At 41.1% G+C, this 24,403-nt stretch overlaps 1 protein-coding gene across 16 annotated transcripts in view; it reads right to left on the bottom strand.

Moving 5' to 3' along the window:
• The window catches only part of CRADD (CASP2 and RIPK1 domain containing adaptor with death domain), a 251,333-nt gene extending 230,674 nt beyond the window's left edge, over positions 1–20,659 (bottom strand). For 15 of the 16 annotated variants that reach the window (XR_004059601.1, XR_004059598.1, XR_004059602.1 and 12 more), the window contains exons 1-2: positions 20,543–20,659; positions 18,921–19,224 (exon numbers count right to left, since the gene is read on the bottom strand). Coding sequence is in view for 10 of the 16 variants with exons in the window: in XM_010383922.2 (XP_010382224.1) it covers positions 18,921–19,218 (298 nt within the window). In the remaining 6 variants the exon portion in view is untranslated. Of the gene's footprint in view, positions 1–18,920; positions 19,274–20,542 lie in introns of all 16 variants that reach the window. The other variant, XM_010383923.2, reaches the window with a different exon arrangement.
• Positions 20,660–24,403: the final 3,744 nt, after the last annotated feature.

The following is a 24,403-nucleotide window of genomic DNA, read 5'->3' as shown; positions in this document are numbered from 1 at the left end:
CCATAAATGTGTGAATTCATTGCTGGACTATCTATTCTGTTCCACTGGTCTATGTGTCTGTTTTTAGGTCAATATCATGCTGTTCTGACTAGTAGAGCTTTGTAGTATATTCTGATATCAGGGAAGGTCATACGATGCCTCCAGCTTTGTTCTTCTTTGCTCAAGATTGCTTTGGCAATTCAGGGTCTTTTGTGTTCCATATAAATTTCAGAATTATTTTTTCTATTTATATAAAATATACCACTGGAATTTTGATAGTGATTGCACTAAATCTATAAATCACTTTGGGTAGTATGGACATTTTAACAGTATTAATTCTTTCAATCCATGAACATGAGGTTTCCTCCCATTTATTTGTGTCTTCTTCAGTTTCCTTCATCAATGTTTTAATAGTTTTCATTATACAGGTTCTTCACATCCTTGGTTAAGTATTCCTAAGTATTTTTCTTTTGGTAGCTATGGAAAATGGGATTATTTCCTTGATCTCTTTTTCAAACAGTTTGCTGTTTGTGTACAGAAACACTACTGATTTTTATGTTAATTTTGTATACTGCAACTTTACTAAATTTATTAGTTCTAATAGTTTTTTGGTAGAGTCTTTAGGGTTTCCTATATTTAAGATTATGTCACCTGCAAACAGGGATAATTTAACTTCTTTCTTTCTAATCTGGATACTTTTTATTTCTTTATCTTGCCTAATTATTCTGGCTGGAACCTCCAGTACTATGTTGAGTAAGAATGGTGACAGTGGGCATCCTTCTCTTGTTGCTGATCTTAAAAGAAAAAGCTTTCAGTTTTCCAATGTTGAGTATGAAGTTAGCTATGAGTTTGTCACATACAACCTTTTTTTGTGTTGAAGTATATTCCTTCTATACCCAATTTGTTGAGAGATTTTATAATAAAGGGATGTTGAAGTTTGTCAAATGCTTTTTCTGCATCTATTGAGATGATTATATAGTTTTTGTCCTTTATTCTGTTAATGTGGTATGTCATATTTATTGATTTGTGTATGTTAAACCATCCTGGCATCCTCTGATCACAGTGAATGATTCCTTTACTGTGCTGTTAAATTCAGTTGGCTAGTATTTTGTTGACAATTTTTGCACTTACGTTGATCAAGAATATTGGTCTGTAATTTTCTATTGTTGTATCCTTATCTGGCTTTGATATCAAAGTAAATCCTGGCCTTACAAAATAAGCTTGGAAGTATTTCTTCTTCTTCAATTTTGTAGAAGAGTTTGAGAAAGATTGGTATTTGCTCTTTAAATGTTTGGTAGAATTCAGCAGTGAAGCCATCAGGTTCTGGGCTTTTCATTAATGGGAGGCTTTGTATTACTGACTCAATATCCTTATTCATTACTAGGCTAATCAAAATATGTATTATTGATACTGTTGGATGGAATGTTCTATAAATGTCTGTTAGGTGCATTTGGTCTAAAGTGTAGTTTAAATCTACTGTTTCTTTATTAATTTTTTTATCTGGGTAACCTGTCCATTACTGAAAGTGGGATATTAAAGTTCTCTACTATTATTATACCCTAGTCTGTCTCTCCCTTCAGATCTATTAATATTTGATTTATATATTTAGGAGCTCCAGTGATTGGTGCATATATATTTACAACTATTATATCTTCTTTAAGAATTGACCCCTTTATTATTACATAATGACCTTCTTTGTCTCTTGATAATTTTTTACTTAAAATCTAACATAAATATAGCTACCCCTACTCTCTTTTGGTTTCCATTTGCATGGAAAATCTTTTTCTACCCCTTAATTTTCACTCTACATGTGTTCTTAAAAAGGAAGTGAACCTTTTGTGGGTGGCATATAGTTGGGTCTTGTGCTTTTTATAAAACTCATTCAGACACCCTATGTCTTTTAACTGGAGAATTTAATCCATTTACATTCAAGGTAATTAATGATAAGGTCTTGCTTCTGCCATTTCGTTAACTACTTCCTGGTTGCTTTGTAGATGCTTTGTTCTTTCCTTCCTCTGGCTGTCTTCCATTGTGATTAGGTAATTTTCTCTAGTGATACCCTTCAGTCCCTTACCTTTTTATCTTTTGTGTATATACCACAGGTTTTTGTTTTGTGGTTACCATTAAGCTTACAAAAAATCTTATAAATAGCCGGTTATTTTAAGTTGATAACAACTCAATTTTGATCACATACAAAAAATTCTACACTTTATTCCACCATCACTCCCATATTTTCTGTTTTTGATGGCACAATTTATGTCTTTTTGTTTTGTATATCCTTTATAAGTTGTTATATCCATTTTAATAGTTTCATCTTTTAACCTTCAGACTAAAGACATTAAGTGATTTACGTACAACCATTACAGTATTGGAGTATTCCGAATTTGACTATGTAAATTTTATACTTTAATATGTTTCCATGTTATTATTAACCTTCCATTTCTCTCCACTTGAAGTCTCCATTAGCATTTCTTGTAAAAACAGGTGTGGTGGTGATAAACTTTCTCAGCTTTATCTGGGAAAGTCTTTATCACTCTCTCCTTCACTTCTAAAGAACGGTTTTGCCAGCTACACCATGCACTGTTAGCAATTTTTTTTCCATCAACATTTTGAACATATCATCCTACTCTCTCCCGGCCTATAAAGTTTCTGCTGAGAAATGTACTGTTAGGCTTATTGAAATTCTCTTATATGTTATTTGCTTCTTATCTCTTGCTGCTGTCAGGGTCTTCTCTCTGTCTTTGATTTTTGACAGTTTATTTATAATATGGTTTAGTGTAGTCTTGTTTGGATTGAATCTAATTAGAGACTTTGACCTTCCTGTCAAAGGTCATCTTTCCCCAGATTTGGAAAGTTTTCTGCTAATATTTCTTTAAAACAGCTTTCTACCACTTTGTCTTTCTTCCTCTGCCTTAATTCCTATTACTCAAATGTTTGTTCTTTTGATGGTGTCTCATAAATATCATAAGCTTTCTTCATTCCTTTTCATTCTTTTTCTCCTCCAACTGTAATTTTAAATAATGTGTTAAAGTTTACAGATTCTTTCTTCTGCTTGATAAATTCTGCTGTTGATACTCTCTATTGCATTTTTCAATCCATTAAGTTTTATTTCAGCTCCAGAATTTAATTTTAATTTTTACTTTAAGTTCTGGACTACATGTGCAGGATATACAGGTTTGCTACATAGGTAAATGTGTGCCATGGTTGTCAGGCCTCTGAGCTCAAGCTAAGCCATCAACAACAACTCCTTTCCTTCCTAAGCATGGTTAGCTACTTCTGCCTTTGGATACCTAGTTTTATCATCCTGACTAAATCATTATATAAACTCACAAAATCAAACCTAGCTGACCCCATAGATCCTAAATCCTTTTGCCACTCCTCTTTCCATTCCTTAAAAACAGCCCTAGAAGCTGCCCCCACACTAGCTCTCCCTAACTCATCCCAACACTTTTCATTACACACAGCCAAAGTGCAGGGCTGTGCGGTTGTTCTTACACAAAAGCCAGGACCACACCCTATAGCCTTTCTGTCCAAACAACTTGACCTTACTGTTTTAGCCTAGCCCTCATGTCTGCGTGCAGTGGCTGCTGCTGCCCTCAAAATCACAAACTGTGCTCAACTCACTCTCTACAGCTCTCCTAACTTCCAAAATCTATTTTCTTCCTCACATCTGATACATATACTTTCTGCTCCCTGGCTCCTTCAGCTATACTCTTTGTTGACTCTCCCACAATTACCATTGTTCCTGGCTCAGACTTCAATCCGGCCTCCCACATTATTCCAGATACCACATCTGATCCCCATGACTGCATCTCTCTGATCCACATGACATTCACCCCATTTCCCCATATTTCCTTCTTTCCTGTTCCTCACCCTGAACACATTTGGTTTATTGATGGCAGTTCCACCAGGCCTAATCGCCACTCACTAGCAAAGGCAGGTTATGCTATAGTATCTTCCACATCTATCACTGAGGCTACCACTCTGCCCCTCTCCACTACTTCTCAGCAAGCCGAACTCATTGCCTTAACTCAAGTCCTCACCCTTGCAAAGGGACTACGTGTCAATATTTATACTGACTCTAAATATGGCTTCCATATCTTGCACCACCATGCTGTTATATAGGCTGAAAGAGGTTTCCTCACTATGCAAGGGTCCTCCATCATTAATGCCTCTTCAATAAAAACTCTTCTCAAGGCCGCTTTACTTCCAAAGGAGTCATTCACTACAAAGGCCATCAAAAGGCATCAGATCCCATTGCTCAGGACAATGCTTATGCTGATAAGGTAGCTAAAAAAGCAGCTAGCATTCCAACTTATATCCCTCATGCCAGTTTTTCTCCTTCTCATCGGTCACTCCCACCTATTCCCCCACTGAAACTTCCACCTATCAATCTCTTCCCACACAAGGCAAATGGTTCTTGGACCAAGGAAAATATCTCCTTCCAGCCTCACAGGTCCATTCTATTCTATTGTCATTTCATAACCTTTTCCATGTAGGTTACAAGCCACTAGCCTGCCTCTTAGAACCTCTCATTTCTTTTCCATCATGGAAATCCATCCTCAAGGAAATCACTTCTCAGTGTTCCATCTGCTATTCTACTACCCCTCAGGGATTGTTCAGGCTCCCTCCCTTCCCTACACATCAAGCTCAGGGATTTGCCCCCGCCCAGGACTGGCAAATTGACTTTACTCACATGCCTCGAGTCAGGAAACTAAAATATTTTTTGGTCTGGGTAGACACTTTCACTGGATGGGTACAGGCCTTTCCCACCGGGTCTGAGAAGGCCACCGCGGTCATTTCTTCCCTTTTATCAGACATAATTCCTCAGTTTGGCCTTCCCACCTCTATACAGTTCGATAACGGACTGGCCTTTATCAGTCAAATCACTGAAGCAGTTTCTCAGGCTCTTGGTATTCAGTGGCGCCTGGTTTTACTTCAAACTGCCACCCTTAAGTCTCTCTTTAAATGGAGAGAAGATCTTCAGTGACAAAGTACACTCCAATACTTTCACCCTGATGAAGTCCTATTCTCTACTTTTATACTCACTCTTATTCTCATTCCCATTCTTATGCCACCCTCTACCTCTCCCCAGCTATCTCCACCACACTATCAAACTCACACTCTCCGAGCCATTTCTAATCCTTCTTTAACAAACAATTGCTGGCTTTGCATTTCTCTTTCCTCCAAAATCGCCGAGACCTCAACCTACTCACTGCTAAAAAAAGAGGACTCTATATTTTTAAATGAAGAGTGTTGTTTTTACCTAAATCAATCTGGCCTGGTATATGACAACATAAAAAAAACTCAAGGATAGAGCCCAAAAACTCACCAACCAAGCAAACAGTAACATTGAACCCCCTAGTTCACTCACTAATGGGAAGTCCTGGATACTCCCAATTCTTAGTTCTTTAATACCTATTTTTCTCCTTGTTTATTCAGACCTTGTGTCTTTCGTTTAGCTTCTCAATTCATACAAAACCACATCCAGACCCATCACCAATAATTCTATATGACAAATGCTCCTTCTAACAACCCCACAATATCACCACTTACCCCAAAATCTTTCTTCAGTTGAATCTCTCCCACTGTAGGTTCCCATGCCGCCTCTAATCCTGCTTGAAGCAGCCCTGAGAAACATCACTCATTATCTCTCCATATCACCCCCAAAAATTTTTGCTGCCCCAACACTTTACCACTATTTTGTTTTATTTTTCTTATTAATATAAGAAGACAGGAATGTCAGGCCTCTGAGCCCGAGCTAAGCCATCATAGCCCCTGTGACCTGCGCATATACATGCAGATGGCCTGAAGCAACTGAAGATCCAATTTGTGAGATCCACCCCCTGCCCCCAAAACATTGCTCTTAACTCTACCGCCTACCCCAAAACCTATAAGAACTAATGATAATCCACCACCCTTTGCTGACTCCTTTTTCAGACTCAGCACACCTGCACCCAGGTGAAATAAACAGCCATGTTGCTCACACAAAGCCTGTTCGGTGGTGTCCTCAAACGGACATGTGAGACAATGGTGGTTTGCTGCACCTATCAATCCATCAGCTAGGTATTAAGCCTGCATGCATTAGTTATTTTTCCTAATTCAGCTCCAGAATTTCTATTTAATTTTTTAAAATAATTTCAATCTGTTAAATTTCTCATTTTGGTCATTTATTATTTTTCTGACTTCATGAAATTATTTCTCTGTATTTTCTTGAAGTTAGCTACCAGGTAGGCTGCTCTTACAGACCAGCTAGTGTGATAGTCACTTCAACTCCACTGAAGTCTGAATCTCAGCCTTAGAGGTGGGGAGGGCCCTCTTCCACATTCTTAGTAACTGTATCCTGCACTACCTTTCAACCTCAGAAAAAGTAGTTTCTGCCATTTGTGATTTCTGTATTACTTAGAGACCTCTTTTACCCCATTTAGTGGTCAATCATGGTTTGCTTTTCACCAGTTAAAAATTCTTTATATTGGCCGGGCACGGTGGCTCATACCTGTAATCCCAGCACTTTGGGAAGCCAAGGTGGGCAGATCACCTGAGGTCAGGAGTTCAAGACCAGCCTGGCCAATATGGTGAAACCTTGTCTCTACTAAAAATATAAAAAGTAGCCAGGCATGGTGGCAGGCACCTGTAATCCCAGCTACTCAGAAGGCTGAGGCAGGATAATTGCTTGAACCCGGGAGGTGGAGGTTGCAGTGAGCCAGGATCGCGCCATTGCACTCTAGCCTGGGTGACAAGAGTGAAACTCCCTTTCAAAAAAAAAAAAGAAAGAAAGAAATTATTTATATTAAGTTTTCCCTAAATTACTGTGTGGTTTCTGTCTCCTGAATGAATCATGACTGGCACATGACAGAGTAAAAGGGCTCAAACAAATACGAAAGGCCTGAAAAGGCACATTTGCTGGTAGCACATGACTAATTAATAATAAAGAGACTGAAAGGGAAGAGATACATTTAAAAACTAAATTAACAAAAATGTCCATGTCAATCACATTCAAAACCTTTATTTTACCTAATCATATTTCTTAGAAAACATCTTTCATTTTCTTTGGTATTTTTAAAATTTTGGTAACTGTTAAAAAAGAGACTGACATACACATAATGAAAATGCCCAGATATACGTGAGACCTGAGACAAGCAAAGGTCAGAAAATAAAGAAGCTGCAGCTAGCCCAGGTCAGGTCATCTAAGCCATGTGACTCCAACCAGATCTAAAAACTGGTAGTAGACTGATAGAGACAGGACTCTAGTGATTAGAAGCATAGACTGTGAGCCAGACTGTCAGTGTTCAAACCTCAGCTCTGCTACTGCCAAGCTGTGTGACCTTGAGCAATTTATCTAACACCTTAGTCTTCTCATCTGTGAAATGCAAATAACAGTAGTACCTACTTCAAAGGGCCATTATGATGATAAAGTGAGTTTATATATCTAAAGTCCTTAGGCCAGTACCCAATTCAAATTCTCTTTCTAAACCTCCTCTTTACATCGACATTCTCAATCCATTTTTCTTCCCCAATATATTCTGATTTTGGAAAGGTTTAAGGAGACCTATGCTGCTCCAAAAACTGCTCTCCAGTGTTTATCTACCACCTTTGGTCCTCAACCTGGGCCTTGCTGTGTGAAGAAGATGTAGAGCATCTTCCTCCCTTAAACAGCTATCATTTTTTTTCCAGGCCCATGGGCGTGAGACCTAGTCAATCCAAAAAGAAGGAGGATGACACAGTAGACAACTTTTGCTTCAATCAGCTTTCACCTCTCTCTTTTGGAACTTCCTTTCCCCACTTCAGGTGATTCTGGTGTCCTAGGGGAAGGGCTCATGACCCTTCCTTCAGGTTTGGCCAATAGTCTGAATCTGGAGGCAAGGTACAGTGTAGAAACTTGATTGGAGATGACCATCTGATGGCCTGAGATCCCCAACTGTTGCCCCATTCCTGCCCTTATTAAGCCCTGAAACCTTTATCATTCCTTCAAAGATGTGAACTACCCAATATATTTCAGAGAAATTCCTATTTTTATGTTATACAAAGTTCTACTATTTGAACAGAAGAACCCATATGCATGCTGTTAGACTTGGATATCCCTTCATTTCCTCATCTATAAAGTGTTTCTAAGATCCCTTCCAGCTCTAACCTTCTATAGTTCTAGTAACAGGACAAGTCACTGCAGATACGCTCTACTCGATCTTTAATTCTCCACAGCAACTTCACCATTACTATTCAGCACCCACAGACCTTATCAACAAATGGTAGAATTAAGAGATGCTTTATGCTTTTAAAGTCTTTTATTTAGGTTATAAAACCACAAGCCTCTCATTTGCCACTTAGTACATCTCGGCGGTATTATTTTGGTAATGGTATTGCCGCCCTCTTTGCTACGGTGCTGAGCATAAATAGATATAGAACATGAACATTTCCAGGAATTGTCAACTTGGCACTTCTTAGAAGGAGTTAAAATTTCTTTCATAACATTAACAAAATAAAGCCTAGGAGTAAAACCTGCTCCAAACTTCTTCTAGAAACTACATTCCTTTTCAATTAAAATTTACTGTTTGAAAAAACACAACATACCTTTTTTTCTTTTTTTTAGTCTAGGGGAAATGCCCTCAAAGAATAGTATATATACACTCCTTACTGCTTAAACTGAGGAACAAGTATAAACACAGCTGCCTATTAAAATTAGGTAAAGCAAATATTCCCACAGCTAGCTACAACAGCAGCCTACAAGTTTGAACTATACCCATAAAAAGAGAACACTACCTTGCTATGCATTTGGTGAAACTCTGAATCTGCATCACCAGAAAAGCTGGTTATTGGAACTGACGGCTTTAGATAGCATGATTTAAGAGCTGCAAAAGTGGAACTGGATTCCAGTGTCAGGGGAGCCAACACACTATCTCCTGATCACAGCCAAGGAGATTTCGTCTTTTTTTTTTTTTACTCTCAAAGTAGCAAGTTGAAATGGGAGAGATTCAGGGGCTCTGTTCCATGACCCCTCCCCGCCATATGGTCTTCCATTAGAGCCTAGCCTTCCCCCAACAACAATTTTTAAAAAGCATAAAATGAGACAGAGGAGAGAGATACCAACCAGGAATCAGCTTTAGGACAAGAGGCAAGAAAGAGAACGGCTCCCGAGTCTGTGTGTCTGGAAGAAACTGGAAGTGGGGGAATTCCTGAAGAAGAATGAGGGTGATGGGCTCTGGAACAGCCACAGGTTAGCAGAATTAGGAAGAGGAGAAAACTGAATGCCAGGAAAGTGCTTTTATAGGATATGAATCAGTAGGCTTTGAAGTCAAATTTGACCTTATGTTGTGTGACTTTCAGCAAGTTATTTAACATTTCTATGTTTACATTTTCTCATCTGTTCAAAAGGGTAATAACATCACCTCCCTCATCAAGTTATTGTCAGAATTAAATGAATTAATAAACACAAAGGGTTTAAAACATAGCTGGCAGACAGTAAGTCCCCATGAGCTACTATGATTGATTATTTTACTGATGTTAACTGAAGTTCTTTGTGAGACACAAAAGACTGATTTTTTTTTTTTCTTTTTTGAGACAGGATCTCACTCTGTCACCCAGGATGGAGAGTGCTCTCGACTCACTGCAACCTCACCTCCTGGGTTCAAGTGATTCTCGTGCCTCAGCCACCCAAGTAGCTGGGATGACAGCCATGTGCCACCATGCCCGGCTACTTTTTGTATTTTTAGTAGAAACAGGGTTTTGCCATGTTGCCTAGGCTGGTCTTGAACTCCTGACTTCATGTGTTCCTCCCACCTTGGTCTCCCAAAGTGTTGGAATTACAGGCATGAGCCAATGCACCCAGCCTGAAATTCGTTTTTAATTACAAACAAAGACCATGAGCAGACAGACAGCCAGTCTGACAAACTAAGCCAGTCCCACTCTTCCCAACTGGCCATTTGTCTCTCCTTCTCTCTTCCATCCTCAAGCCATCTTTGGCTCACTTTTTAACTGAGAGGAACATGCAACTCATTCTTCAGCAAGAGATTCTGTCTCCATTTGGACATAACCTGATCTACAGAGCATAAGGTACTGCATGTAGTTTGTAATGACTGTACTAAATGATGTGAATAGCAATAAAAATATTCCCAAATTCAAATTCACCAGCAATCCAAAATCCTCCAATGTTTGCCTCACGTGTGTAGCCTATATATCCCCATAGAGCTCTAACGGATTTTAATGTTGGTAGTAGCATCTCCCACTGTATGGAATCTGAGATTCTGGAACATTCTTGAGCAACAACGCTCAGGAAATTCAAGGAACAAAAGGATTTGCGAACTAATATCCCTCTACACCCTGATTCCTACCACCTTTCCATCTGGTGCTACCTGAAAATAAGAACAATGCTTCAAGCCAGTACGCAGCTTTGGGAAGCAAGAACTTGGAAGCAATGAGTCAGGAAGGAGGCACGCCCCTGACCAGCTGGTCAGATCTCAAGGTTCTCAACCCTGGCTGCAATTTAAGATGACCTCAGGAAGCATTTGTACGTGTGCCTGGCTTACTCATGGGCATGCCCGTGTGTGCCTTTAACATCATTGCCTAGACCCCACCCTCCAGAAATTGTGTAATGGATTCACCTGGAGTAGAGCCCGGGCATCAGCAGTTTTGTAAAAGCTCCCCAGGTGATTCCAAAGCATAGCCACAGGTGAGAAACACTGAGTTAAATCAACCCTGATGGTCAATACAGTGTCTGATGCAGCTGAATGATCTCTACATCCACAGAAGGGAGAAAAAAAGAGATAGTCAGAATTTCTAAGTGAAAAGAATACCAAATCCATGTTTTAAAGTGAAATGGAGGCATATTTGCTGGGGCAAGACCTGTCACATGTTTGCTATTCCTAGAAAGACCTGGAATTAGCTGCCAACAGATGCATTATTTCATCAGTCCCATAAATACTCCATAAAAGTCTTCTGCTTTTCCTTTATGTCAGTCTTGCAGAGGTAGGGAGAAAAAAATCTTCTGATAAAATGCAGTAATGAACGATCATCATTTCCTTTTAAATGATTAAAATTAGCATTCATAAAAATAAAATATTTTAGTAAAATCTCATTCCAGCATACCTCTAAAGGCCCTTGGAAATTATCCTCTTAAAACGAAAAAAACAAATGCCTTAGTACAATTTTTTAAAAGGCTCTTTCAATTATTAACACTGAAGCATAATACAATTCCATTTCAAACTCAGTGGGAAGCCAAGATTGCGCAGCAGAAAAAGTTCTAAATCAAGAGTTGCAAGGCCTGGATTCTAGTCCCAGTAATAAATTACATTAACTAGCTGTGTGATCATGGGCAAGTTGACTTAATCTCCCTAGGCCTCTGTTTTCTCAGAGAAAAATTAGATGATCTGTGAGTCCCACCCAGTTCTAAAATTCATAATACCAGCATATGGCTCCATCTTGCTGACTTTGTTTCACTAGCAAGTAAATGTGTTTAAAATTTAGAGAACTTATGAATTTTGAAATTCTAGTTAATTTAACCAATTCCTGTCACTGTGCATAAATTGAAAGAGCAAAACTGTGAAGCATCATGAATTCAGCTCTATCTTCTATCTATACTAGAACTGGAGCCTTCCTGCTTTATGCCAGCCAGGTGATAGGCTCCTCCCCCAAATGCCTGTCTTTTCTTTTCAAATTAAAAAACATATGATAAAAAGCAACTTTTGGTCACATCCTCACACCATTTTCTTTTTCTTTTTCTTTTTGTTTGTTTTTTGAGACTGAGTCTCACTCTGTTGCCCAAGCCGGAGTGCAGTGCCACAGTCTCTGTTCACTGCAACCTCCGCCTCCCAGGTTCAGGTGATTCTCCTGCCTCCGCCTCCCTAGTAGCTGGGATTATAGGCACGTGCCACCACGCCCAGCTAATTTTTGTATTTTTAGTAGAGACGAGGTTTCACCATGTTGGCCAGGCTGGTCTCTAACTCCTGACCTCAAGTGATTCACTCACCTCAGCCTCCCAAAGTGCAGGGATTACATGCATGAGCCACCGTGCCCAGCCATTATATCCCTTTTTTTTTTTTTTTTTTGAGACAAATCACTTTTGTACCCCAGGCTGGAGTGCAATGGCGCAATCTCGGCTCACTACAATCTCCGCCTCCTGGATTCAAGCGATTCTCCTGCCTCAGCCTCCCTAGTAGCTAGGATTACAGGCACCTGCCACCACACCTGGCGAATTTTTGTATTTTAAGTAGAGAAGGGAGTTTTACCATGTTGGCCAGGCTGGTCTCAAACTCCTGACCTCAGGTGATCTGCCCGCCTCGGCCTCCCAAAGTGCTGGGATTACAGGCGTGAGCCACCGTGCCCGGCCTATTTTCTTATAGTCTGCTTTATGTTGACGCATTTCTACTTAAATATAAGTAATGTTTCTTTCCTAAATAATTTGGTATACTTTCAATCTTATTTCCTATTCAATACTCCTACGTAACTTTTTTCTTTTTATTTTCGGTTGATACATAATACTTGTACATATTTATGGGATACGGGGTGATATTTCAATACATGCATACAATGTGTAATGATCATATAAGGGCAATTAGTACATCCATCACCTCAAACATTTATTCTTTCTTTGTGTTGGGAATATTCAAAATCCTTTCTTCTAGCATTTTGAAAACATATAATAAATTCCTGTTAACCATATTCACCCTACAGTGCTAGGACATTAGAACTTATTCCACCTATCTAGCTGTAATTTTGTATCCATTAACCAACCTCCCCTATGCTTGCCTCCCTCATACCCTTCCCAGTCTCTAATAACTACAATTCTACTCTCTAAAACTTCATGTATTTCTAAAAGTAACTTCATAAATAGAAAAGTTTTGCTTGCCATAAATGGAAGGAAGCCATTAAGTTGACACACACAAAAAAAGCAATACAACTAGATTCTACCTAAATACTGTTGCCCACAGAGGCTTTAAGCATGAGGACCTCTTATCATTCTTACATGAACTGAAACAGAAATAGAAAGGAAATAACTTTCTCATCATGTAATTCAAGATTACTTAATCCCACATCCACATATCAACTAAAGTCATGCTAGGAGTCACCCAAGATCACGGCCGCACACACATCTCACATGTTGAGAAGCGCAGCAAACGGTAGCCACTGAGCGTCTGCTGATGTGGAATGTGGTTCATCCCAGGGAGGAAGGTGTCTTATTAGCCACACTGTCACCTGTGGCTCCCACTCGACTTCCTGTGTATTTGTGGTCCCCTCTATCTGAAAGCTCTCCTCCCTGTATCAACTCTGCGGCCAAACTCAGTTCTCTGCTCAGTGTCCCCTCATCAGAGAGGCTTTTCCTGACCATCCCCACCACCACACACACTGCTTCTCTTCATAGCGCTCTTCACCACCAAATGTTATTTATTCATTTGCTGATTATCTGTCCCTGCCCTTATCCCCTCCCGCTACTAGAATACAATGAACTCCATGAAAACAAGGGCTTTGTTCTGCTTACTGTTATATCTCCAGCACCTACTGTCTTGCACAGGGGTCCCCAACCCCCATATCGGTCCGTGGCCTATTAGGAACCGGGCTGCACAGCAGGAAGTGGCGGGTAAGCGAGGATTACTATCTGAGCTCCGCCTCCTGTTGGATCAGCAGCAGCATTAGACTCTCATAGGAGCGTGAACCTGTTGTGAACTGCGCATGCCAGGGATCTAGGTCGCAGGCTCCTTATGAGAATCTAATGCCTGGTAATAATCTAAGGTAGAACAGTTTCATCCCAAAACCATCATTCCCCCCACTCCCCCACTAGTTGAAAATTGCCTTCCACAAAACCAGTCCCTGGTGCCAAAAAGGTTGGGATCCTCTGGTGTAGCACATGGTCGATACTCAGCAAATATTTGCTGGATGAACGCATGAATGCCCTCAGCTGATCTGGAGATCCTCCATTTGTCTTTATATACCCAGTACCCACATGCAGTAGGTCCTCAGGAAGTATATGAACATCGGGCTGGGTATACACAGAAATCTGGGCTCTCTGCAGACTCTCCGCTTACCAGAGGGAAGGGTCTAGATATGGATGCTGATCCACTGTTCTCGCTGTAGCACACAGGAGCCACTAGGCAAACACTACTCAGCCACAGTGGAAGCACGTGGATAGACCGCAAGCTAGATACACTGAGATCAACACTGAACTTCCATGCAGAGCAAGGTCAATTACATGGTATGATTGGAGTAAACTATGAAAAGAATCCCAAGCTAGAAACCTCTCTAATAAACCCATCACAATATATAAAATGTCTGCCATTAAGAGCTCAGTGACTTCAGATGCATCCAAGGATGCAACTCAGAGCTAGAGTGTATCTCAGGAGGGCGGCAGGTGTGGTTCTGCGTCATCAGTCAAGGCTGGCGCCACCAGGGGCAGGCAGAGCCCTGGAGCCCACAGGTAGAGGGGAAACGGACTAGCCAGTCCTGCGTACCGCTGCTGTACAAGCCACCAGGGAGTCCAGTGCACAGAATCTATGGGGAGGACAAGGTCAAGTCCGGAAGATTGAAGCAAGTGTCAGCTTAGGGACAGCCATTCCAACAGGCTCAATAGTTGAGACATCCAATGCTGATGCTGGAGACACTGAGCTGTGTTCCCAGAGCTCTGTTCTTCGCTCTCCTGTGGCTAAGAATACATAAAGCAGGAATCAAACCAACGGAGGAGAGAAACACAAAAACACTCCCAAGCTTAAAGGAAGACTGGGGTAAAAGGCAGGGTTACCAGGCAGAGAATCATGGCAGACACCCAGATCCACAGCCAGAGCCAACACAGTGGAACAGGGGGTCCTGTGGCCCAGGAGTCACTCCCACCATGATTTACGCTGAGTCCCACCAGATGGGAAGGGTGGGCTGCCATCAACCTCCTTTCCAGATCCAGATTAGCTCAGGCACTGGAGGGAGTTGTCAACGTGGACAGGCCCCATGAGCAGTGAGAAGCCAGGTAGACATGCACAGGCTGCCTTCACCCAGATACAGCACTGTCTTTATCTCCTAAATGACCCGACAGGAGCCCAGAGAGGAATTCCAACTGATCTAATGTCTAGTATGTGACCTTAGCCAGAGAGACAAACCATGAAGTGTTCTTTCCATGGTGCCAAGGTGGATTAAGTCATTTTATCACCAGAATTCCTCTTTTAAAAGGTAAGAGTCGTTACAGGGTGAGAAAAACACAAAACCAATGATCCATTAACAACTTTAACAACGTAGACCTTTTTTTTTTTTTCTTCCTAAAAGAGACTGGGAGACCAGTCACCGAGGCAGATTCTGAGAGAATCAAAAGGTTTAGGGTGTTTTTGTATGCTTTGAGATTTGATACGGGTGGGGTTCAGAAGAGTAGAGAAGAACAAGATACATTTCAATACTCTAAAAAAATTACATCCAGCACGTAAGTAAAAAGCAACTAACCAGGATCAATCACCAAAATAAAGCCTCTGAGACAGCTCAAAATTTATAAGTGAAACAACAAAAATTAAAACAACAAAGCAACAAAGGAGAAACCAAGCATCTCTGGGAAGACCAACACAAGAAAACTTTAATAAGATAAAATCAGTTCATTCTTAGAGAAGGACCAACCTCTTGGCTAAAAAGAAGGCTATTCCTTCCCATTTGTTCTCAAGGCCTCCCAAGAGAAGACTACTGAATCCTTACAAATTAATTAATAAGTATGATCAAAATGAGGAAAAGGTAAGAAGAGTTTAATGTGTACATACATTAAGAGGTTAATGAGTACACACATTCTCCTGTAGTCTAGTTCCTCAAAACTCAAAGATATCTTTACAAAAATTTAAGTAGACTATTTTAAATCTTATTAAAATTACTCTATTACAACACTGGAGAAGCACCAGGGTCTTAGGTAGTACGCTATTTCTTTTCTATAGGGACGTTAAATTGAAGGAATTTCAACTCCGATACTCTTCCCAGGATTTACAAAAGAACAAAACCTAGGTTTCCAATTCAGTAAATCCCAATTTAATTTTAGAATTAAAATATCGTCACCAATTAAATTACTTTAAATATTTAAAAAATATTTTAAGGTCTGAAACAAGAGAAGCTGTTAACTATCAAGTTTAAATGCATCATTTCTTCCATTTCTTCCACCCTTTCCTTTATATATATCTTTACATATATATATACATACACACACACACACACACACCCCTCTAGAACTTATTTTCAAACACATATGAAGATTTTAAAAGTGATTTTTAGGAGACAGAAAACTATACAGTGAAGAAGTGAATGAATGATAAACCCCCAATTCAGGGCTTTTCACAGAGTGGGGGTTGGGAATGAGACAAGATTGGGAAGGAGTGCCCAGGATTCTTAAAGGCAATCATAATATTATTTTTCTTAAACTGAGTGATGGGGAGATGGGTGTTTGCTGTATCATTATTCTCCATATCTTACTTGCATTTTGTAATATTATTTAAAATAGTCAATATTTAATAAATACAAGTCTTTTTTAAAGGAGTTTATATGCTTGTCACTGTGGAAGATATTGAAAGACATATATAAATCAAATCCTCACTTCAGAATGTTTTTTTCAATAGCAGTGTTACTCAATAAAAAGTAAAACAATTATGACTGTACAAATTTGTTCCAGAGCCAACCTTCTACAGAATTAACAAATCTTGAGAAAAACCTTATTTTTCTAAACTTCTACACAGATATGCTCAAGTTTTTCGCATTATGTACTGCTTCATTCTGTTTGCTTTTTTAAAAAGCTATTTTTCCTTAGCTTCTCTGTAACTTTCATCATTTTGTAAAAAAAAAAAAAGTTAATTCTTTCTAACTCTCTGAATGAATCCAAATAAATAAAAATGGGGTTATGGCCGAACATGGTGGTTCACACCTGTAATCCCAGCACTTTGGGAGGCCGAGGTGGGCAGATCACCTGAGGTCGGGAGTTTGAGACCAGCCAGACCAACACGGAGAAACCCCATCTCTACTAAAAATACAAAATTAGCCAGGCATGGTGGCGCATGCCTGTAATCCCAGCTACTCGGGAGGCTGAGGCAGAAGAATTGCTTAAACCCAGGAGGAGGAGATTGAGGTCAGCCGAGATCACACCGTTGCACTCCAGCCTGGGCAACAAGAATGAAACTCCATTTCAAAAAAAAAAAAAAAAAATGGTATTATGCCTCTATGAATGACATACAACAGCATGATTTGTATCACCCAAAATGACCATAAAATTAAATTCAGTATTTTGATAGTGAAAGGCTTTCAGTTCACCTGTTTTGTTGTTTCCAACTATATGATGCCAGCAGAAACCTCTTAAGTCAAATATCAGGAAAGCACCAATAATTTTTAACATTTCTCCAACTCTTATGTTATCTATTCTGCTTTCAATAAAGTCATAAAAACATCTTAGACACATTTTGTTCAGACATGTGGAGTATTTAATTTTGTAAGGACAATCCAAGCAGTGAATTCCAGTGGTCCTCAAAAGCCAGCTATTTCTAATATTTCAAAAAGCCTAAAGATACATTTACCTGTAATGAGCCCAGGCTAGGAATGAAAATACTTTTGCTTTTTCCACTGGGATCTTCCCAGGTCTTCCTAAAGTTAGCTGGCTATCTCATGCTGATCAGGTATTCAGACATATGTCAAAATATGAGGTCCATGGAGCAAAAATAGTAAAAGTGGTCTTATTATCAGTATTCATCAGTATTTAAAAAATAACAGCCACGAAGCCTGGGGCCCACTAAACCAGAATAGTTCTATCACTGTTATCACAAACCCCAGAGAACTTTGATTCTCTAACTTTGTTAAAAATTTGCAAGTCAACTTTCAATTACTTTTTTTTTCAATTTTTAATTTTTCCCAGTTCAGTTCTCTGCCCCTCCATCTTTGTAAAACAGAGTCAAGGGAGGTTAAGAAGAAGCAAGTGTTTCCGTATCACATCTTCTTCCTGCTACAAGCCAGGCTAACAGAACCAGAACTGTTTCTCTCTTCTCCAGCTTCCAATTCTCCTTCAAATTAAACTGAGACCCTCCCCAAACTATTGCTCTTTGCAAAATTAAATACTCTGGTTTCTGAACAAAAGCTAAACTAAAAAGGACACTTTAAACGAATAACCTTTAAAAACAAACTAAGTCAGCCTTCAAAATAATCCCCTTTGGCCACATAGGACAGCCCAGGGGACAGGTGCAGGGCATTCCTTCCTAGAGGCTGTCTCCTCCTCCATGAATCTGACCTTTTCCAGCTGGTAGCTCTGGCACCTCACAAATCACTTGTCAGTAGGCCGAATGCCTGCTTTCCCATCTGCACTTTCCAAATGGTTCCTGATGCCAACGGCTGAGATATGACCTGACTCTCTGATGAGAACATGCTTCCCAAGTGACATGCCAGGTTTCCCTGGAAGCATTTCTGAATGCATTCTCTGAGCTCCCTCCCTCACCTCCCAGTCACGGTTCATTCTTCCTTCCCTGCACTTCCTAATGCCACCTCCTGATCCTATGCCTCCAATATGTCATGTCCCTTCAGTCCCAACTCCTTACCCACTTTTATCAACCATTGACCCTTGTCCTGCCTTACATCCCAACTTCAAATCCAAAGGGCAGAGTTCTGGCTAGGTGTGGTGGCTCACGCCTGTAATCCCAGCACTTTGGGAGGCTGAGGTGGGTGGATCACTTGAGGTACAGAATTCGAGACCAGCCTGGCCAACATGGTGAAACCTCATCTCTACTAAAAATACAAAAATTAGCAGGGCGTGGTGGCACAAGTCTATATTCCCAGCAACTCAGGAGGCGAAGGCAAGTGAATTGCTTGAACCCAGGAAGCAGGGGTTGCAGTGAGCCAAGATCATGCCATTGCACTCCAGCCTGGGTGACAGAGCGAGACTCTGTTTCAAAAACAAACAAATAAACAAACCAAAAAGCAAAGGGCATAATTACAACATTTTGGAGCTGGTTTGAAGTGATCTTTCTGAGGCCTACCTGCAGGCAGGTCGGTCATGGCCTCTTTCCTTGCCTTCTTCAGCTTCTCCCTGACCCAGGGAAACTCCTGTAGGGAATCTAGGAATGCATCGAATGCTTTAGGGCCCCTGGAAGGTAGGATATCCAGCAGGAGCATTGTTTTCCGGAGGCCTGTGGTTTGAGCGTTGATTTCTTGAACATGGTTTTCCGTCAAGATTCCTTCCTGGTAGAGGTACTGAAGAACCAGTCCCTCCACTAATACCTCTGCACCCAGCTCCAGGCGAAGTGAGCGGAGTACTTGCTTGTCTCTGGCCTCCATTTCTCCCTGGAAAGAGCCGAAATCACAGCTCAAATTACAGACATGCTGATGTGGCCTGAAAGACAGTGTCACTGCAATGTAAGTTCCTTCAGCTAAGGCATATCTTCAAACCGTGGCAGAGTGCCAGGTCATGGTATTTAATTTACGAGTTAAGCCAAGCCAAACGTTAACTCTGAATGTTTCCTAACATAATGAACAACACTGAAGATGAATCATCTTTTCTGTTCCTGCTTTTCACACAGTGGGGTCCCAGCTCAATTCCTCGTTCAATAAAGAAATTTGGAAAAAGAAAAAAAAAAAAAAAGTGGGTCAGAGGCCTTTCCGAAAAAGCCATTTTTATCTGAAGATTACAGAGCAGCATTAATTTTAACATGCTGGAGAAGAAATCGTGATTTTATTTTAACATTGCCCTCATCAGACCTGCACCACCACCACCACCACCACCACCACCACGGCAGAAACTGCCAAGGTGGGCGCAGGTGGCCTTTTTTTGATCACAAGTATTTGCAAAGCCTGATCAGTAATAGGAGTGCAGGACAGAAATCAGCAGGAACAGAGTTTAAGGCTCTTTTCGCTAAAAGTCCTCTACACCATCACCTTTAAGAAAATTGTTGTTTGTGCCCAGTCTACAATAAACCTTACACAATATGTAGTCACAGACTCCATTCCTTCCCACTAAGAATTCCGAATCTCCAGCACAACACTGTCGTGGCCACACATGCATGGGACATTTTATGGGATTTTTTTTTTTTTCTTTAAAAAACACCCCAGCGCCGGTCAGTAGCCAGGCACAATTTGAAGGTGCAGTTCCACCACCCCTGCACCCGTGTGCTGTGGCTTGGTTGTGTATAAGGCACTGAAGGTCAAGTGACCGGGAAGGCAGGTAGGGATGACAGATGCGGCTTCAGATACACCCGGGCAGTACGACCACGGCTGGGCAACACCCGATCCCACACTCCCCCCTCGCAAGCCTGCAAAGTTTAGGAGGTGACAGGTGAGGAGGGGGAGGTGTTCACATTTGGCTGTGAGCGCCCATTGGGAACTTTTTAAAAAGTCCCTGCCTCGGCCGCTGAAATCCTTGTATCAAACAGGAAGACTACGGACGGTTTCTGCGGCAATTTGACCCGCTAAAGAGGGAGTGCTGGGAATGAACTTAAGAGCGGACCAAGGGGAGAGCGGGCCTCCGGCACTACCGCAGCCACCCAGCCTTGGCCCGGATCGGAAATGCAGAGCAAGTTAGTGGGGCAGGGAAGCCCCCGCAGGGCCCAGGTCGCAGACGCTACAATGCAGGACTTTCAAGAAAAGATGGATTCCTGTTACTTACGTCTGCAACCACGTATCTTTGGGGCGGGGGAGAAAAACTGCAACCGGAATCCTGACTGTTAGGGAACCTGCCCCACAAGCACCATCTTTGTTAAAGGCGAAAACCCTAAACAGGAAGTGTTGACACCATCTTTGTTGAGGGCAAGCACAGGAAGTGCTGTCGCCATTTTTATTGAATGTTCAAGGGTCGGCTAGAAGCTCTTCCCGCCATGTTTACTGTGGGTAAACAATTCAATCTCGGGGAAGTGGACAACAGTAGCGTCACTTAGAGGGTATCTAAGTAATGGAGTAATTGAATCATTGCATTTTAACACAGTAAGTACAACAGGGCCTTACACACAATTGACATAACAGAGAGGCAGGTCAAAATTCACCCTGGTAGAGACGCCTTCTCTGACCTGATTAAAACGGCAACACAGCTGCGCTCATCTCCTGCACTCCCCATTCCCTTAACTAGCTTTATTTTTTACGTATTACCATCTTATTAAAACTTTTTACTTATTCATTTGTTTATCCCTCTGCTTCCCTCCATTAAAATGCAAGGTATTTATTTATATCAAGGGTTCCTGTCCGCAAAAAGTTTACAAATCTGTCAGTCAGGATTTCATTGCAGCACTCAGCTAGCTACTCCTAGTCAAAAAGGGATTTGTCAGGGGGAATTCGGGACATTTGAAATGATTGGAAAGACTGGAGAAGGGCTGAACATCCATGAATGACTACATAGATAAGATTGCCATACTGGCTCCTGCCCACAATCAGGAAGATGGCATCAGGAAGTTGCCATGCCTCGTCCCCAACCTCTCAACACCGACAGAACAATTAACAGGACACTGGAACACAGCTGCAAAAAACAGTGGTCTCCACGGCTGCATTTGCCAGCAGCATGAAAACAGCACCTGCAAATCTTGCTCTGCTGCGTGCAATTGGTGAGACCAATTTCGCATGCAGAATATTAGCAGCAAGGATATCTAGAGCATGTAGTTTGTAGCTTTCCAGCTTGAGAAACACAAAAAGGTATAGTAAACGAGGGAAGGGCTGATAGTAAAGGCCTATCTACTGCATCCACCACATTTTCAATTTGGAAAGCAAGAAAAAATGCATGACCCAAATAGAAACACAGAAATGCCAAATTGGGTGTCCTTCCTCACATTCCTTTGTGAAGTGAGGCAGTCGATAAATAAATACATTCATTGATTCATTTTTAAATCAATTGGATGATACATACAGAAAGTCATATGCTTACTAAAAATTAGTTGACAGTACGGGGGGAAAAACTCCTAAAATATTATTTCTGCAAAGGTTTTCATAGCCAAAACCTTTGGTGGAAAATGAAAATATCTTTGTAAGCAAATCAATGGAGAACAGTTCTGAAACTCCCTCCCCAAAACCTTCTAAAAATTGTATCCACTTTACAGTGTTACTATGCCAGTTACCATTTTACTACACCTTTAAGGACAGTATTTTTACCTATGTGGCAAGCATTATTATTATTATTTTTTTTTTTTTTTTTTGAGACGGAGTCTCGCTCTATCACCGGGGCTGGAGTGCAGTGGCCGGATCTCAGCTCACTGCAAGCTCCGCCTCCCGGGTTTACGCCATTCTCCTGCCTCAGCCTCCCGAGTAGCTGGGACTACAGGCGCCCGCCACCTCGCCCGGCTAGTTTTTTGTATTTCTTAGTAGAGATGGGGTTTCACCGTGTTAGCCAGGATGGTCTCGATCTCCTGACCTCATGATCCGCCCGTCTCGGCCTCCCAAAGTGCTAGGATTACAGGCTTGAGCCCCCGCGCCCGGCCCGGCAAGTATTATTATTACAGTCATGCATTGCATAACAATATTTGAGTCAATGACAGACTGCATATATGATAGTGGTCAGAGCAATAGGCTATGCTATATGGCCTAAGTATGTAGTAGGGTATACCATCTAGGTTTGCTTAAGTACACCCTATTTTGTTTGCACAATGACGCATTTCAGCACAATGACGCATTTCTCACAAAGTATCTCCATTGTTATAACTGTATTAGCATTTTGCATGTATAAAGACTGTGGAATCAGAATAGTCCATTGTCTTAGCCAAAATCTCACAGCTAATATAGAGCAAAACTTGAATTCTAATGAAGTTTCTCTGATTTCATGCTCTTTCCAGTACATCATACAACCCTGTATAGTGAAGAGTTTGTTGTTCTAATGATAGCCAAATATTACTTGCAAATCATCCTGTTGCCACCTCCTATCTCTCTCCCTTTTCCCCTTTTGCTCGAGAATCATTGTCTTTTCCTCAGCAAGATTTCCCATCTGTACATAGACAAGTGTTAGCACCATTCTTTGTCTTCATCCAGATAAAGTGCAGACCACTTGCAACACTGCCAAGCATTGAAGTTTACAGGTTGAACATCCCTAATCCAAAAATTTGAAATCCAGAATGCTCCAAAACCTGGCTGGGAGTGGTGGCTCACACCTGTAATCTCAGCATTTTGGGAAGCCAAGGCAGGCAGGTCATTTGAGCCCAGGAGTTCAGGGCCAGCCTGGGCAACATAGTGAGATTCCATCTCTACAAAAAATACAAAAAATTAGCCAGGCATGGTTGTGCACGTCTGTAGTCCCAGTTTCTCAGGAGGCTGAGGTGGAGAATCAATTGAACCTGGGAGGTGGAAGTTGCAGTGAAACAAGATCGTGCCACTGCACTCCGGCCTGGGTGACAGACAGAGACCCTGTCTCAGAAAAAAAAAAAAAAAGAAAGAAAGAAAGAAATGCTCCAAAACCTGAAACTTTTTGAGTGTCAACATGACGCCACAAGTGGAAAATTCCACACCTGACCTTACGTGATGGGTCAGTCAAAACACAAACCTTTGTTTCATGTGCAAAATTATTTAAAATATTGTATAAAATTACTTTCAGGCTATGTGTATAAAGTATATAGGAAACTTAAGTTTTGTGCTTAAACTTGGGTCCTGTCCCCAAGTTACATCATTATGTATATGCAAATATTCCAAAATCCAAAAAAATCCAAAATCCAAAACACTTCTGGTCCCAAGCATTTTGGGTAAGGGATAGTTAACCCATACTAACTTTTTTAGAGAGGAAAAGCAGTGGATTTTTTCTAACTGTAAACTTTGATAAATTTCAAACATATAGGAAAGTTGAAACAAATAATGCAATAAATGCCCATATAAAGTTTCATATTTCTTGATGACTCATCATATTTGGAAAGACTTGAGATCTCCTAGGAGCTAGAAGGTAAGCCTTGATGATGATACCCAAGAGGAGGTGGGGAGCCAACAGTAGGATCCATGAGGTTCACAGAAGAGAAGCAGCAAGAGACAGCAGGAGAGTGTCAGGGCAGCAGCCGAGGGGCATGGCGTCCTATGGTAAACAACCTGAGAGGGTGGCCATTAAAGATCTGACTTAAATCTGCAGCATGAAGCCTTTGACCATCAAATTCCTCTTCCCATGGCAAATACAGATGAGTATCCATGCTGCCTCTTAAGCAACTAGGCTGAACGACTAGCCCACTGCCATCAGCCACCCCACCTCAGCATACAGCAATACTTTGTGGCAGCACACCAAACACCCAGCTTTACTTAGGCAGATTAGCTAAGGCCAGAGGGCTTCTAAGGAATGGAACACAGATCAGAATCATTATCACAGGTGGTTACTCCTCCGCTCTGGCCAGTCCCTCTCTGTAGTCTGGAATTGTGCCCCCACGGAGGATTAAGCACCTGTTACCCAGTGGTAACAAATCCATCTTCAGGAAGGACCGATATTTTCATTTTTCTCTCTCCCCTAGTATGTTTACTTGTGTCGAGATATCCCTATGTGATTTTGCAAAAGAAAGAGTCAAAAAGAACAAATGCAGTATTTTTC

The sequence above is a fragment of the Rhinopithecus roxellana genome, chromosome 10 (assembly GCF_007565055.1).
Source record: "Rhinopithecus roxellana isolate Shanxi Qingling chromosome 10, ASM756505v1, whole genome shotgun sequence".
In the NCBI taxonomy this organism is placed as follows: domain Eukaryota; kingdom Metazoa; phylum Chordata; class Mammalia; order Primates; family Cercopithecidae; genus Rhinopithecus; species Rhinopithecus roxellana.
Note: the sequence above shows the minus strand (reverse complement) of the source record. Positions and strands in the feature narration are given on the sequence as shown.